The 16,527-nt window shown below is 46.3% G+C and overlaps 1 protein-coding gene across 4 annotated transcripts in view; it reads right to left on the reverse strand.

Annotated features, from left to right (window-relative positions):
- Positions 1–16,527, reverse strand: part of kiaa0586 (KIAA0586 ortholog) — an 800,223-nt gene that overhangs the window by 773,767 nt on the left and 9,929 nt on the right. For all 4 annotated transcript variants that reach the window (XM_070879138.1, XM_070879139.1, XM_070879135.1 and 1 more), the window contains exon 3: positions 1,096–1,171. In XM_070879138.1, the coding sequence (XP_070735239.1) occupies positions 1,096–1,171 (76 nt within the window). The remainder of the gene's footprint in view (positions 1–1,095; positions 1,172–16,527) is intronic.

Raw genomic sequence — 16,527 nt, forward strand, 5'->3', positions numbered from 1 at the left:
ACAGATTAAGTCAGTGGGCAAAACTGTGGCAGATGCAGTTCAATGTGAGAAAGTGTGAGGTCATTTCTTTGGACTCAAGAAAGATACATTAGAGTATTTTCCAAATGGTGAGAAGCTAGGATCTGTGGAGGAGCAGAGAGATTCATGTCCATGTACAGAAATCACTTAAAAATTAGTGGACGGGTACAAAAAATAATCAAAAAGGTTAATGGAATGTTAGCTTTTATCTGGAATACAAAGGATGAACTTATGCTACAGTTGTAATAAAGCTCTGGTTAGATTACATTTTGTTCTGGGCACCACAGGAAATATATATTGGCCCAGGAGGGGGTGCAGTGCAGATTCACCATAATTATGAGTACAGACTAGGTATATATTCCCATGAGTATAAAAGATTAACGGGTGATCTGTATGAGGTGTTTAAAATGATAAAAGGATTTGATAGGATAGGGAGAGAAAAACTATTTTCTCTGGTGGGGAGTCCAGGACAAGGGGGCGTAACCTTAAAATTAGAGCTGGGCAATTCAGGAGGAAACACTTCTTCACAAAAGGCTAGTGGAAATCTGGAACTCTCACCCCCAAAAAGCTGTTGAGTCTCGGTCTATTGAAAATTTCAAAATGGAAATCAATAGATTTTTGTTAGGCAAAGTATTAAGAGATTATGGAACGAGAGCGGGTAAATGGAGTCAAGATACAGATCAGCCACAATGTATTTGAATGGCAGAACAGGCTCAAGGGGCTGAATGGTCTACTCCTGTTCCTATGCTTCTAATTTCAAAATTAATCAAATGTTGCTATTCAACCAATAGCAGATTTTCAGTACAAAATTCATTCAGAAAAAGCAGCAATTAATTCTATCATCTGCTCTCTTCCCTTGAAATTGCATTTCCTGTGGACTAATCATGGAGCAGCATTTACAGCAACCACAAGTAAACTCACAGCTTGTACCATACTGCTCTCTTCATTGGAAGAAGACACAAGCAGTGGGAGACAGGCTTTAAGCTAAAGTATGGTAATTTATGAGTCCATTGCACATATTTACATTCTCAAAATGTGCCACAAAACCAATTTGGAAGTGTGTTTTCTTGGTCATACCTTCGTGTTTGCTGCCATCTGCTGGTTCTGTTTGAAGGTGTCCTGCAGTTGTACATTCATGATTTGAACTTGAACACTGGTTTAATAAAATACAAAAGTAATCAGTAAATTTTCCAAAATAATCCATAGACCTGCATCAAACCTGCAAAACAAGAATCAAGAAAAGATTTTCCAAAAAAATTGCTTCCTTGCTCTTCCTCATTATTTGAAAAAATTAATTTCCTCCAAAGCTTCAAAAAGTACTTAATTGGTTATAAAACACCTGGAGTCGGCGAGTTTGTTAAATGCACTGTATAAATGCAAGTTTTTCTTTATCTGGGAAGCTTAGTTGTTCTGTACCAGTGTACCATTATCACAGAACAGGTGCAGAACATTCTGCAGGGGTGTGGGTAGAAACAGCCAGAGGTCATACGGTCCATGTTGGAAGCAAAGACATAGGAAGGAATTCTGCAGTCAGAGTTTCAGGAGCTAAGGAGGAAGTTAAAGAGCAGGACCTCAAAAGCAGTCATTTCTGGATTACGTGCAGTGCCACATATATCAAAAATTCATGTTATTCATGTTCTAAATTGGTTTAAAATGTCTTCTGTAAAAGATACATGTATGGAAACTCTTATGTACAAACTTTTTTTTTAATCCTTTGTCTGTACAGTATAGAAAGTGCTGGTGAGTATCGAAAGAATGACGCATTTATATAATGCTCTTCATCACCGCAGGACATCCCAAAGTGTTTTACAGCCAATGAAGTATTTTTGAAGTGCAGTCACTGTTGTAGTGTAGGCAACGCGCCAGCCAATTTGCACACAGCAAGCTCCCAAAAAACAGTAATGTGATAATGACGAGATTTAAAAAAAAAAAGTGATGTTGATTGAAGGATAAATTGTGTGCGCATTTTGCCTGGTGCTTCAGACCCGAGCCTTTAACCCCTTTTTCCACTTCCTTCTCCCGCTTTTGCTTTTTCCCTCAATGGTCAATATCTAACGTGTTGTAAAATTGTTGTGAAGCGTCTTGGGACATTTTACTACATTAAAGGTGCTTTATAAAATAAGTTATTATTAATAAATATTAGCCAGGACAAAGGGGAGAAATAGTGCCGTGGGATCTTTTACGTCCACCCTGATATTTAGCGTCTCATCCGAAAAATGGCACCTTCAACAGTGCAGCACTCCCACAGTATTGTACTGGAGAGTCAGCCTAGATTTTTGTGCTCAAGTCTCTGAAGCGGGACTTGAACCCACAACTTTCTGACTCGAAGGCAAACGTGCTATGGGAGCAGTAAGATGAGGCAATTTAATCAAGCAGAGTCAGCATGGTTTTATGAAAAGGAAATCATGTTTGACAAATTTTCTGGAGTTCTTTGAGGATGGAACGAGCAGGGTGGATAAGGGGGAAACCAGTGGATGTGGTGTATTTGGATTCCCAGAAAGCATTCGATAAGGTGCCACATAAAAAGTTACTGCACAAGATAAAAGCTCACGGGGTTGGGGGTAATATATTAGTATGGATAGAGGATTGGTAACTAATGGAAAAGAGAGTCAGAATAAATGGGTCATTTTCCAGTTGGCAAACAGTGACTAGTGGGGTGCTGCAGGGATTAGTGCTGGGTCCTCGACTATTTACGGTCTATATTAATGACTTGGATGAAGGTACCGAGTGTAATGTAGCCAAGTTTGTTGATGATAAAGATGGGTGGGAAAGCAAATTGTGAGGAGGACACAAAAAAATCTGCAAAGGGATATAGACGGGCTAAGTGAGTGGGCAAAAATTTGGCAGACAGCGTATTATGTGGGAAAATGTGAGGTTATCCACTTCGGCAGAAATAATAGGAAAGCGAATTATAATTTAAATGGAGAAAAATTGCAAAGCGCTGTTGTACAGAGAGACCTGGGGTCCTTGTGCATGAAACACAAAAAGTTAGTATGCAGGTACAGCAAGTAATCAGGAAGGCAAATGGAATGTTGGCCTTTATTGCAGGGGGAATAGAGTATAAAAGCAGAGAAGTCCTGCTACAACTGTACAGGGTATTGGTGAGGCCACATCTGGAGTACTGCGTACAGTTTTGGTCTCCGTATTTAAGGAAGGATATACTTGCATTGGAGGCTGTTCAGAGAAGGTTCACTAGGTTGATTCCGGAGATGAGGGGGTTGACTTATGAGGATAGATTGAGTAGGTTGGGCCCATACACATTGGAATTCAGAAGAATGAGACGTGATCTTATTGCAACATATAAGATAATGGGCCCAAGTTTCCACATGATTCGCGCCTGATTTTTAGGAGCAACTGGTGGAGAACGGACTATTTTAGAAATCGCAATTCTCCACATTTTTTTTTCTGCAGTTCTCGTCAGGTAGAACAGTTCTAGTTTAGAACAGAATTTTTTCTTCAAAAGGGGGCGTGTCCGGCCACTGACACCTGATTTGAAAGTTTCCACAGTGAAAATGTACTCCAAACTAAAGTAGAATGGAGCCAGTGAAGATTTTTGTAGAACTGAAAAAACCTGTTCTACACATTAAAAAATCAGGCACAGGTTACAAACTAGGCATCCAGAACGAGGTGGGGGGGAGGGGGGGGGGGGGAAGGGAACTCATTAAATTCGACAATAAATTCTTATTGATACTTCTACAAATATTATACAAATAAATCCAACCTGAATAAACATTTATAAGCCAAGAAAAGATTAAATAAACCATCTTCCTACCTGTGTGAAAGTGCTTCAGCCAGGGAGAATTCTGCAGCCGTTCGTGTCGCTGAGCGGGAGGGGAAGAGAGAGAGAGAGAGAGAGAGAGAGAGAGAGAGAGAGAGGGAGGGAGGGAGAGAGAGGGGGAGGAGGGAGGGAGAGAGATGGGGGGGGAGGGAGAGAGAGTGGGGGGGGGGAGGGAGAGAGAGAGAGAGAGAGAGAGAGAGGGGGGAGGGAGGGAGAGAGAGAGGGGAGGGAGAGAGAGCGGGGGGAGAGTGAGAGCGGGGGGAGAGAGAGAGAGAGAGAGAGAGAGAGAGAGAGAGGGGAAGAGAGAGAGAGCGGGGGGGGGGGTGAGAGAGAGCGGGGGTGGGGGGGGGAAGCGAGCGGGGGGGGGGGGGAAGAGAGAGCGGTGGGGGGGGGGAAAGAGAGAGAGAGTGAGAGAGAGAGAGCGCGGGGGGGGAGAGGGGGGCGGGTCAGGGAACAGGAGCGCGGGTCAGGTCAGTCGGGAGGGGGGGAAATCGGGTCTCGGGTCTGGGGGGGGGGGGCGGGAGCGGGGGGCGGGTGTCGGGTCAGGTCGGCGGGGGGTGGGGGTGTCGGGGCGGGTCTGGTCGGCGGGGGGGGGGGGGGGGGGGAGAGTGTCGGGAGCTGGCCGTGGGAGGAGCCTCATTCACGCAGCCCCAGTGAGGCCATTCAGCCAGGGCTAGGGGCTGCGTGCTTCGGGCCCCTCCCACACAGTTCGCCGCCTGGAGCTACTGCACTTGCGTGCCGACTGTAGCGCGCATGTGCAGAGGTCCCGGCACTGTTTTTAGCGCCGAGACCTGGCTCCGCCCCCCCCACAGCTCGTGCTGGCTGCGCCGAGGGCCAGAGGACCTGTAAGTAGGTGGAGACTACCGAGGATTTTTTTAGGCGCCGTTTTAGGCGCGAAAAACGGGCGCCCAGCTCGGAGGGGCGCCCATTTTTTTTTCTTGTGGAAACTTGGGCCCAATGAGGGGGTTCGACAAGGTGGATGCAGAGAGGATATTTCTACTCATAGGGACATAGTCTTAGAATAAGAGGCCGCTCATTTAAAACTGAGAAGAGGAAAAATTTCTTCTCTCAGAGGGTTGTAAATCCATGGAATTCTCTGCCCCAGAGTGCTGTGGTAGCTGCGTCATTGCATATATTTAAGGCAGAAATAGACAGATTTTTGAGCGATAAGGGAGTAAAGGGTTATGGGGAGCGGGCAGGGAAGTGGAGCTGAGTCCATGATCAGATCAGCCATGATCTTATTGAATGGAGGAGCAGGCTCAAGGGGGCAAATGACCTACTCCTGTTCCTATTTCATATGTTCTTATAATGCATAGCTGGACAAACGGTGCAGGACGGAGGGCTTCGGATTCCGGAGGCATTTGGATCGGTTCTGGTGCAGGAGGGGTGTGCACAAGATTGGTCCTCAACCAGGCTGGGACCAATCTCCTTGCGATGAGGTTAATTCGGGCTGTGGGGGAGGAGACCCAGGCTGAAGCATTAGAGAGGAGAAAAAAGGTACCGAGGATTAGGAGACACAAACAGCATTGGAATAAAGAGTACTGTAGTTCAGAAATAGGAGGGATCAGACAGGGGAGCCAGAGAAAGATCGGTCTGGAGTGCATGTGTGTAATAAATGCACGGAACTTGAAATATGTCCAAGAGAACTTTCTTGATCAGTGTTTCCGGCCCAACGAGGAAGAAAAAAGTCCTAAATCTGGTTCTGGAGAATGAAGTGTGGCAGGTGGATCATGTTTCAGTGGGGGAGCATTTGGGAAACAGTGATCACAGTATCATTAGGTTTTGAATAGTTATTGAAAAGGACAAGGAGCAATCATATGTAAAAATACTCAACTGGACTAATTTCAGCGAGTTGAAAAGGGATCTGGCCCAGGTGGATTGGAATCAAAGATTGACAGGTAAAATAGTAAATGAGCAATGGGAGGCCTTCAAAGTGAAGATAGTTAGGGTACAGACAAGACACATTCCCACTGGTGGAAAGGGAAGGGAATCCAAAGCGATAGCTCCACGGATGACTAAAGAGATGAGAGATTGAAATGAAACAGGAGAAGGAGGCATATGATAAATGTCAGGCTCATAATACAGTGGAGAACCAAGCTGAATAAAGAATGCACAGAGGAGAATTGAATAAGGAAATAGGAGGGGCAAAGTGAGTGTACGAGAATAGATTATCGGGCAACATAAAAAGGAACCCAAAAGTCTTTTATAAACATATAAATGGTAAAATGCTAGTTAAAGGAAGGGTTGGGCCAATTAGGGACCAAAAAGGAAATGGAGGCAGAGGGCATGGCTAAAGTACTAAATGAGTACATTGCATTTTTCTTTACAAGAACATAAGAAAGAAGAGCAGGAGAAGGCCAGACAGCCCCTTGAGCCTGCTCCACCATTCAATAAGATCACGGATGATCTTCTACCTCATCTTCACTTTCCCGCCCTATCCTCATAGCCTTTGATTCCTTTAGTTCCCAAAAATCTATCAATCAGTCTTAAATATTGACAACGAATATTCTGTACCCTCTGAGAAAGACCTGCATTTATATCGCGCCATACACGACCACTGGACATCTCAAAGCCAACCAATGAAGTACTTTTGAAGTTTGGTCACTGTTGTAATGTAGGAAACGTGGCAGCCAATTTACGCACAGCAAGGTCCCACAAACAGCAATGTGATAACGACCAAATAATCTGTTCAGAAGGAGATATTTGGGAAGATGGCCAAAAACTTGGTCAAAGAGGTAGGGTTTTAAGGCTCGAGTGATGTTGATCAAGGGATAAATATTGGCCAAGATACCAGCCAATGCTCTCCTTCGAAATAGTGCTGAGAGATCTTTTATGTGCACCCAAGAGAGCAGAAGAGCCTCGGTTTAAAATTACCTAAATGGCCGATCCTTTATCCTGAGACTATGACCCCTAGTTATAGACTCTCCAGCCAGGGGAAACAGCCTACCCGGTCAAGGTCTCTAAGAATGAAATCACCTCTTATTTTTCTAAACTTCAGAGAGTATAGGCCCATTGTACTCAATCTCTCCTCATAGGACCATTGTACTCAATCTCTCCTCATAGGACAGCCCTCTCATCCCAGGAATCAATCCAGTGAACCTTTGTTGCACCCCCTCTCAGGCAGGTATATCCTTCCGTAGGTAAGCAGACCAAAACCATACACGGTACTCCAGGTGTGGCCTCACCAAAGCCCTATATAATTGCAGCAAGACTTCCTTACTTTTATACTCCAACCCCTTTGCAATAAAGGCTAACATACCATTTGCCTTTCTAATTGCTGCACCTGCATGTTAACTGTAAAGTCCTGTCCCCTCAGTACAGATTCACACGAGGCATGTAGTGAAGTCAAGGTCACTCTGGACCTGCACCTTTATTTCACAGCTCTGGAATGCTGCACTTGCCTGAGACCTGACCTTATATACCTGTCTCTTGCAAGTGCACCCCTGGTGGTAAGGTAAGCTGGTGGTTACAGGTCATATCTTATTACAGTCATGTATAGCATGTTAGGATACAGTTATATATAATAATGTAAGATACATGACATCACCCTCCCCCAAGGTCTTATTGTCTTTATAGGTTCAGTCTCTCAGGTGGTCTACGCTCTCGCGTGGAGCGTCTGAGTTGTGGTTCAGTTGTATGCCTTGGTGTCTGTTTTTCTTTGGGTGCGGTCGCTGGTATCTCACCTGGGCTGTCTGTTTCGATTGGTGCGATTGTTGTTGACTCGCCTGGGCTGTCTGTTGGGATTGCACTTTCCTCAGGTTGTTCCCTCTGTCTGTCCACCAGATGTGGTGCGAGTTCCACATTGTAGTCTGCCTCTGGTTCCGCAGTGTTGTTGGTAAATCTGCTTTTGACTTGGTCTACATGCCTCTGGCAGGTTTTGCCATTGTCCATTTGTACTACCAGTAGCCTGTTTCCTTCCTTGCTCGTTACTGTCCCTGCAAGCCATTTGGGACCCCTGCCATAGTTTAGTACAAACACTTTGTCCCCCATCTCATTCCATCTCCCCCTCGAATTTCTGTCATGGTACTCAGTCAGCTTACGGCGCTCTGCCTCAACGATTTCATGCATGTCTGGGAGGATTAATGAGAGCCTTGTTTTTAAAGTCATTTTCATCAACAGTTGCGCGGGGGGGGGATCCCAGTCAATGAGTGCGGGCGAGATCTGTATGCCAGCAGCAGTCGCGACAGGCGACCCTGCAGCGTGGGACCTTGGATTTTAAGCATGCCTTGTTTAATGATTTGCACTGCTCTCTCCGCCTGGCCGTTGGAAGCCGGCTTGAACGGTGCCGTCTTGACGTGATTTATGCCGTGGTCAATTATAAAATCTTGGAATTCTGCGCTGGTGAAGCATGGACCAGTCACTGACCAATATGTCAGGGATTCCGTGTGTTGCAAACATGGTTGCGAGGCTCTCCACAGTGGTGGAGGTTGTGCTTGAGTTTAAAATGATGCATTTGATCCACTTTGAAAATGCATCTACAACTACGAGGAACATTTTGCACATGAATGGGCCCGCATAGTCTACGTGCACCCGCGATCACAGTTTGGTAGGCCAGGATCAGGGGCTCAGTGGAGCCTCCCTGGGGGCATTGCTGAGTTGGGCACAAATGGTGCACCTTCGGACGCAGAGCTCCAGGTCCGTGTCGATACCAGGCCACCAGACGTGGGATCTGGCTATGGCCTTCATGAGAACGATCTCCGGGTGCTCGCGGTGGAGCTCCCGGACAAATGCCTCTCTGCCTCGCAGAGGCATGACTACTCGGCTGCCCCACATCAGGCAGTCTGCTTGTAGTGATAGCTCATGCATGCGCCTTTGAAAGGATTTTAATTCCTCGGGGCAGGCATTGCGAGCCTCTGCCCAGTCACCGATCAGGACACATCTTTTTACTCAGGATAACGTGGGGTCGCTGGCTGTCCAGGTTCTGATTTGGCGAGCCGTCATGGGCAAACCTGTGGACTCAAAGGCATTGATTGCCATGACTATCTCAGTCCTGTTAGTCAGACCCTTTCGTGGTCGCCAGGGGTAGCCTGCTGAGCGCGTCGGCACAGTTATCTGTGCCTGGTCTGTGCCTTATGGTATAGTCGTAGGACGCCAGCATGAGTGCCCACCATTGAATTTGCGCCGAGGCGTTGCCGTTTATTGCCTTGCTCTCGGATAGGAGGGACGTGAGGGGTTTGTGGTTGGTTTCTAACGCGAACTTGGCCCCGAAAATTGGTGCATCTTTTTGACACCGTACATGCACGCGAGCGCCTCCTTCTCTACCATTCCGTACCAGCGCTCCGCCCGCGAAAGTGACCTAGAGGCATAAGCTATGGGTTGTAATTTGTCCGCACTATTGACATGTTGCAAAACGCCCCCGACCCTATACGCTGACGCATTGCATGTGAGAACTAGCTTTTTACCTGGGTCAAAGAAAGTCAAAACACTGTTGGAACACAGAAGGTTGGGTGCCTTATTGAAGGCGCGTTCCTGGGCGTCCCCCCAAAACCAATCGTACCCCTTTCCGAGTAGCACGTGGAGGGGCGGTTGGATCAGGTAGGCCTACGAGTCAAGAAATCCAAGTGACTGTTTCTCGCACCCGAGGTTGAATTTTTGGGCAGGATTGCCGCTGATGGAATCCGCCCAACAGAGCCCAAAACAGAAGCAATGCGCCTGGTACCCAGGCCCCGGAATGTCTCAGAACAGAGGCTGCAACAGCGTGCTTAAGTTCTGCATAAAGTTCCCAAAGTAATTGAGTAGCCCGAGAAAGGCGCGCAGTTCTGAGACATTCCGGGGCCTTGGTGCCAGGCGAATTGCTTCTGTTTTGGACTCTGTTGGGCGGATTCCATCAGCGGCAATCCTTCTGCCCAAAAATTCAACCTCGGGTGCGAGAAACAGGCACTTGGATTTCACGACTCGTAGGCCTACCCGATCCAACCGCTTTAGTACTTCCTCCAAATTACGGAGATGGGAGTCGGTGTCCCTGCCCGTGATAAGTATGTCGTCTTGAAATACGACCGTCCCCAGGATGGACTTGAGCAGACTCTCCATGTTGTGCTGGAATATGGCAGCTGCCGACCTGATGCCGAATGGGCATCGATTGTACATGAAAAGGCCTCGATATGTGTTGATGGTGGTGAGTAGCTTGGATTCCTCGGTCAATTCTTGCGTCATATACGCAGATGCGAGGTCTAATTTTGAGAAAAGTTTACCTCCAGCCAAAGTGGCAAATAAGTCCTCCGCTCTGGGCAGCAGGTACTGGTCCTGTAGGGAGACTCTGTTTATGGTAGATTTGTAGTCCCCACAGATTCGTACGGATCCATCAGGCTTCATGACTGGGACGATGGGACTTGCCCAGTCGCTAAATTCCACAGGTTGATATAATGCCTTCCAGCAGAAGCCTGTCTAGTTCGTGTTCAATCTTTTCCCTCATCACATAGGGTACAGCTCTGGCCTTGTGATGGACCGGTCTAGCATCCTGTGTGATGTAGATTTTGATTTTGGTTCCTTTGAAAGTGCCCACACCTGGCTGAAAGAGATGTTCAAATCGTTTTATCACTGTTGAGCAGGAGGTCCGTTCCTCTAATGATATGGCATGGACATCATCCCATTTCCAGTTTAGTTTTGCCAGCCAGCTTCTCCCCAGCACTGCTGGGGGGTCTCCGAGGACAATCCACAGGGGAAGTCAGTTCACTGTCCCTTTGTGTGTGACAGAGAGCATGGCGCTGCCGAGGACTGGTACGATTTCTTTGGTATAGGTCCTTAGTGTGGTGTCGACCCTTGTGAGTTTTGGTCTGTCTTTTTTATGCGGCCACAGTTGTTCAAATTGTTGAGCGCCCATGAGAGATTGACTCGCTCCCGTATCCAGCTCCATGTTGACAGATATCCCGTTGAGTAGGACCCTCATCATTTTCGGAGGCGTCCTGTTGTAGGAGCAGCGGCCATTGATCATGTTGACCCGCTGTACACCGGTGTCCCGGGTACTGTCCCCACCATCTTCTGGTCCGCTTTCCGACCCATCCGATTCGTATCCCAGCCAAGCTGCCGTTTTTTTGCACATGCGGGCCAAATGCCCTGTATATTCACAATTACTGCAAACAGCCTGCTGAAATCAACATCCCCTTGCCGAGTGCCCACCCCCATACCTCCAGCACAGACCTGTTCCATTGTTCAAAGAGTTTCCAAAGAATGAGCTGCGTCTGGCTGATCTCTCTTGAGCTTCTCTCAGTTTATAGTTGTTTGCTCGCATTGTGGGTTGATGAGGTGTGAACGGCCATTCCTGTGGCCCTCGAAGGCTTCTGCCTGCTGTCGAGAACCTGTTCTCCCGGTTTTGTCTGTGGGTGGGGGTAGCAGCTTGTTTAGTGCTGTGAACTTCTTGTTCCGATATTTCATTAGTTGTCGTACCTGCATTGTAAATCAACCTCGTTTCTTCTTCCCCTACCAAGAATGTCTGTGCAACCAGTGCTGCTGCCTCTAAGGTCAGGTTCTTGGTCTCTATGAGCTTTCGGAATATGCCTGCGTGGCCTATTCCTTCAATGAAAAAGTCTCTCAGCATTTCTCTCCTCAGTTCATCGGAGAACTCACATTCACAAGCCAACTTCCGAAGTTCCGCCACGAAGTCGGGTATGCTCTGGCCCACACAGCGTCTGTCGTTGTCGAACCTGTGTCTGGCCATGTGTAGGCTGCTCGCTGGCTTCAGGTGGTCTCTTACCAGTGTGCTCAATTCTTCAAACGACTTGCTTGCTGGTTTCTCGGGTGCCAACAGATCCTTCATTAAAGCGTATGTTTTCGAGCCACAGCTGGTCAAGAGATGGGCTCTTCTCTTGTCTGCCTTCTCGTCGCCTAACCAGTCTTTGGTTACAAAGCTTTGCTGGAGCCTTTCTATAAAGTCCTCCCAATTGTCTCCCAAATTGTACTTTTCATCTGATCCGTTGTTTGTCATTCTGTGGATTCTGTAATCCCGTAACCCGTCGCCACTGTAAAGTCCTGTCCCCTCAGTACAGATTCACACGAGGCATGTAGTGAAGTCAAGGTCACTCTGATCCTGCACCTTTATTTCACAGCTCTGGAATGCTGCACTTGCCTGAGACCTCCCTTATATACCTGTCTCTTGCAAGTGCACCCCTGGTGGTAAGGTATGCTGGTGGTTACAGGTCATATCTTATTACAGTCATGTATAGCATGTTAGGATACAGTTATATATAATAATGTAAGATACATGACATTAACTTTCTGTGCTTAGTATACAAGGGAACATTTACTCGTCTCTCACCTTTTTTAAAAAATATTTTGCTTTTCTATTTTTCCGACTAAAAGTAGATAATTTCACATTTTCCCACATTATATTCCATTTTCCACCTGTCTATATCCCTTTGCAGCCTCTTTGCGTCCTCCTCACAGCTTACTTTCTCAACTCGCTTTGTATCGTTAGTAAACTTGGATACATTACATTTGGTCCTCTCATCCAGGTCATTGATAGATTGTAAATAGCTGACGCCCAAGCACTGATCCTTGCCAACTCGAAAATGCCCCACTTATTCCTACACTCTGTTTGCTGTCCATTAACTAATCCTCAATCCGAGCTAATATATTACCCTCAATTCCATGAGCCCTAACCTTGTGCAACAACCTCTTGTGGTACCTTAGCGAATGCCTTTTGAAAATCCAAATATACTACATCCTCTATTTCCCCTTTATCTACCCTGCTTGTTACACCCTCACAAATAGATTTGACAAATACTATTTACTTTTCATAAAACCATACTTAATCATAGTGTTTTTCTTAGTGCCCTGCTCCACATCCCTAATACTACACCACCTAGCATGGAACCAAACCCTGCAGACCAAGAAAATGTAAAGTTTGATCCCTGGTCTGTGCTGAATTGGGGTGGCAGTAAAGGCACTACAATTGGATTTGGCAAGACAGCTGAACAAGGACATGTGCAGGCCTGGCTGCAATGCTCCACAGAATAACACTCACTGTCTAGACTCACACATGAAGATCACTTGGGCTGGGTTTGAGGATAGGCAGCACCCAGATAACCATACCCCAGTCTCAGTTAGAAAGTCCAGAAAAGGAAGAAAGAAAATAGAGGAAAATGGAGTGAATGCTCAAACCACTCTCAAACTCCAGAATAGATTCTATTTTTGATTAATTTTAGGTACATTAATGAGCTTAAGTGATGGAGAATGCAAACATCAAAAAAACTTCTCTATCTATGCCACTCTGTTATCCATTATATGATACGCAATATGCGACTTGCCCTCCCTACTTGTGGAAAGCTGCTTAGACTATACTAGCTACCTTCTCCTGTTGGCTTGCTCGAGGGATTAGAGCCAGTTGTTGAGAGAAAATCTGGACACATAACTTCCTCCCTCTATACTGACACAGCCACATATGGCGACAATCAAAAAGGCCATAAACTGTCAATCAGAACAGTTCTTTGTGAGGTTAATGATTTCTGATTTTATAAATCTCGAACTAATCTCATCACGACACAGCAAACCCAGGCAGTTGATCGGCATAAAACCACTTTGTTTCAATCTCCCAAAGTAGTATCCCAAAAGCGCCACACAAGTTATTTCACATAAGTAAATAATCATCAGAGCAGAGAGCAAGTAGACTCTCCGGAGGTTTGTTATAAAAACAGAAAATGCTGGAAATACTCAGCAGGTCAGGCAGCATCTGTGGCGAGAAAAACAGAGTTAACGTTTCAGATTGATAACCTTTTGCCAGAACTGGAGTAAGTGAGAAATAACTGGCTTTAAGCAAGTGCATAGATCGGGAAAGCGGGGAGGGGAGGGGAGGAAAGAACAATTTCCATCCTTCCCTCACCTTCACATGGTTCACCTCTGACTCTTCCCTTCTGTTCCTTGCGTTCTGTCTCCATTTCTAGTGATAGTCTATCAACCAATATCCACTATAAGCTTACTGACTCCCACAGCTACCTTGACGACCCTTCCTCCCACCCCGCTTCCTGTAAGTACCCTATTCCATTTTCTCTGTCTCATCCATTCTGATGATGTCACCTTCAATATCAGTGCTTCCGATATGTCTTCCTTTTTCCTCAACTGAGGATTCCCCTCCATCGTGGTCGACAGGGCCCTTAACCGTGTCTGTTCCATTTCTCGTATCAGTGCTTCCGATACGTTTTCCTTTTTCCTCAACTGAGGATTCCCCTCCATCGTGGTTGACAGGGCCCTTGACCGTGTCTGTTCCATTTCTCGCACCTGCTCTCACCCCTTCCCCTCCCTCCCAGAACCACGATAGGAATTCCCTTGTCCTCACCTTCCACCCCACCAGCCACCACATTTAATGGATCATTCTCCGCCATTTCTGCTCCAGCGTGATCCCACCACCAAACACATGTTCCCCATCGCTTTCAGCATTCCTGAAGGGACTGATCCCTCCGCAACTCCCTGATCCACTCCTCAATCACTCCCAACACCTCCTCTCCTTCCTACCAGACCTTCCTGTGCAAGCACAAGAGATGCAACACCTACCCTTCTACCTCCTCCCTTCCCACTGTCCAGTGCCCCAAATACTCCTTCCAGGTGAAACAGCGATTTATTTGTTTTTCTTTCAATTTAGTACACTGTATTTGTTGCTCAGGATGCAGTTTCCTCAACATTGGAGAGACCAAAGGCAGACTGGGTGACCGCATTGCGGGACACCTCCGTTCAGTCCACAAGTGTGACCCCGAGCTTCCGGTTGCCTGTCACTTTAATGCTCCGCTCCACTCCCACTCTGACCTCTCTGCCCTACACTGTTCCAATGAAGCTTAGCGTAGCTCAAAGAACAGCACCTCATCTTTCGATTAAGCACTTTACTGTCTTCCGGACTCAACACTGAGTTCCACGGAGTTCAATAATTACAGATCATAACTTCTGGCCCCATTTTTTTGGGACAGCAGCTGCTGATGATGATTCTGCTTGTCCCATTTAATCCTCTTCTTATTTCTTTACTTGCCCCATTACCATCTCGTTTTGCCTTGTACTATCATGCCTTTTGTCAATTAATCTTTCTGCCTTCCACCCGATAACAGACCTTCCCTTTTGTTCTCTCCGCCCCTCCTCCCTTTCCCTGCCTCTGCATTTGCATTTGCTTAAAACCAGTTATACCTCTCCAACATTCCAGGTTTGATGAGAGTTTCAGGTCAATGACCTGTTTCTCTCTCCACAGATGCTGCCTGACCTGCTGAGTATTTCCAGCATTTTCTGTTTTTATTTCAGATTTCCAGCATCCTCAGTATTTTACTTTTGCAAAGGTTTGTTTGCAGGCGATACCATTTACTTATTTCAACTATGGCAGATTAATAAAAATATTTAGTGGACTCTCCTCATGGCTCAGTTAGTAAGTGCACTGTGGGTTTGTACTGAACCACCCAAACCAAGAAGATTCCATCTTCAATTTCACATTGTGGCCAGATAACTGCATCACATACAAAAAATTGGGGCTACAAACAAGTTACAAAAATAACAGTATGCTGTGTTGTATTAGTCAGGACAACTTTGGACCGATACAGCAGACTCAATGAGGAATCATCACTGTACAATATGAACAACAATGGACATAAATGCATTTGCTGTGTCCATCATTAAGCTATGAAATAAAATATTGCAAGTTCTTATGCATAACACATTAATTATGGCCTCCTCCCCCAATTCTGCCAAACCTCAGGATCCCTCTCCATGCTGCCAAACTCCAGAAGCTCCACTGCAGTGCTGAAATCCAGGACCCCCACTCCAGTTCGACCAAAACCCAAGAGCATTTCTCCCAAAACAAACAACTGCCCCAGGGCAGCTAAAACCCATTTCCTCTACTCAGTACTGTTAAACACTGCAGCTTAGAATTTCCTTGAAATGAGTTACATTGCAACAACAACTTGCACTTCACAGGAGTGTTATCAAACAGAATTTGACACTGAGCGACATAGAAGAAACAACAAAGACGGATTTATATAGCACCTTTCACGACCACCAGAGATCTCAAAGCGCTTTACAGCCAATGAAGTACTTTTGGAGTGTAGTCACTGTTGTAATGTGGGAAACGCAACAGCCAATTTGCACACAAGCAAGCTCCCACAAACAGCAATGTGATAATGACCAGATAATCTATTCATAAGGAGATACTAGGGAAGATGACCAAAAGCTTGGTCAAAGAGGTAGGGTTTCAAGGAGCATCAAAGGAGGAAAGAGAGGCAGAAAGGGTTAGGAAGGGAATTCCAGAGCTTATAGCTCGAGCAGCTGAAGGCACTGCCGCCAACAGTGGACCAATTAAAATCGGGGACGCGTGAAAGGCCAGAATTGGAGGAGCACGGATATCTCAGAGGATTGTAAGACTGGTGGAGGTTATCGAGATAGGTGGGATTTGAAAACAAGGATGAGAATTTTAAAATCGAGGCGCTGCTTAACCAGGAGCCAATGTACGTCAGTGAGCATAGAGGTGATACATAGAAACATAGAAAATAGGTGCAGGAGCAGGCCATTCAGCCCTTCTAGCCTGCACCGCCATTCAATGAGTTCATGGCTGAACATGAAACTTCAGTACCCGCTTCCTGCTTTCTCACCATACCCCTTGATCCCCCGAGTAGTAAGGACTTCATCTAACTCCCTTTTGAATATATTTAGTGAATTGGCCTCAACTACTTTCTGTGGTAGAGAATTCCACAGGTTCACCACTCTCTGGGTAAAAAGTTTCTCCTCATCTCGGTCCTAAATGGCTTACCCCTTATCCTCAGACTGTGACCCCT

The sequence above is a fragment of the Pristiophorus japonicus genome, chromosome 4, assembly GCF_044704955.1.
Source record: "Pristiophorus japonicus isolate sPriJap1 chromosome 4, sPriJap1.hap1, whole genome shotgun sequence".
NCBI classification, from domain to species: Eukaryota; Metazoa; Chordata; class Chondrichthyes; family Pristiophoridae; genus Pristiophorus; species Pristiophorus japonicus.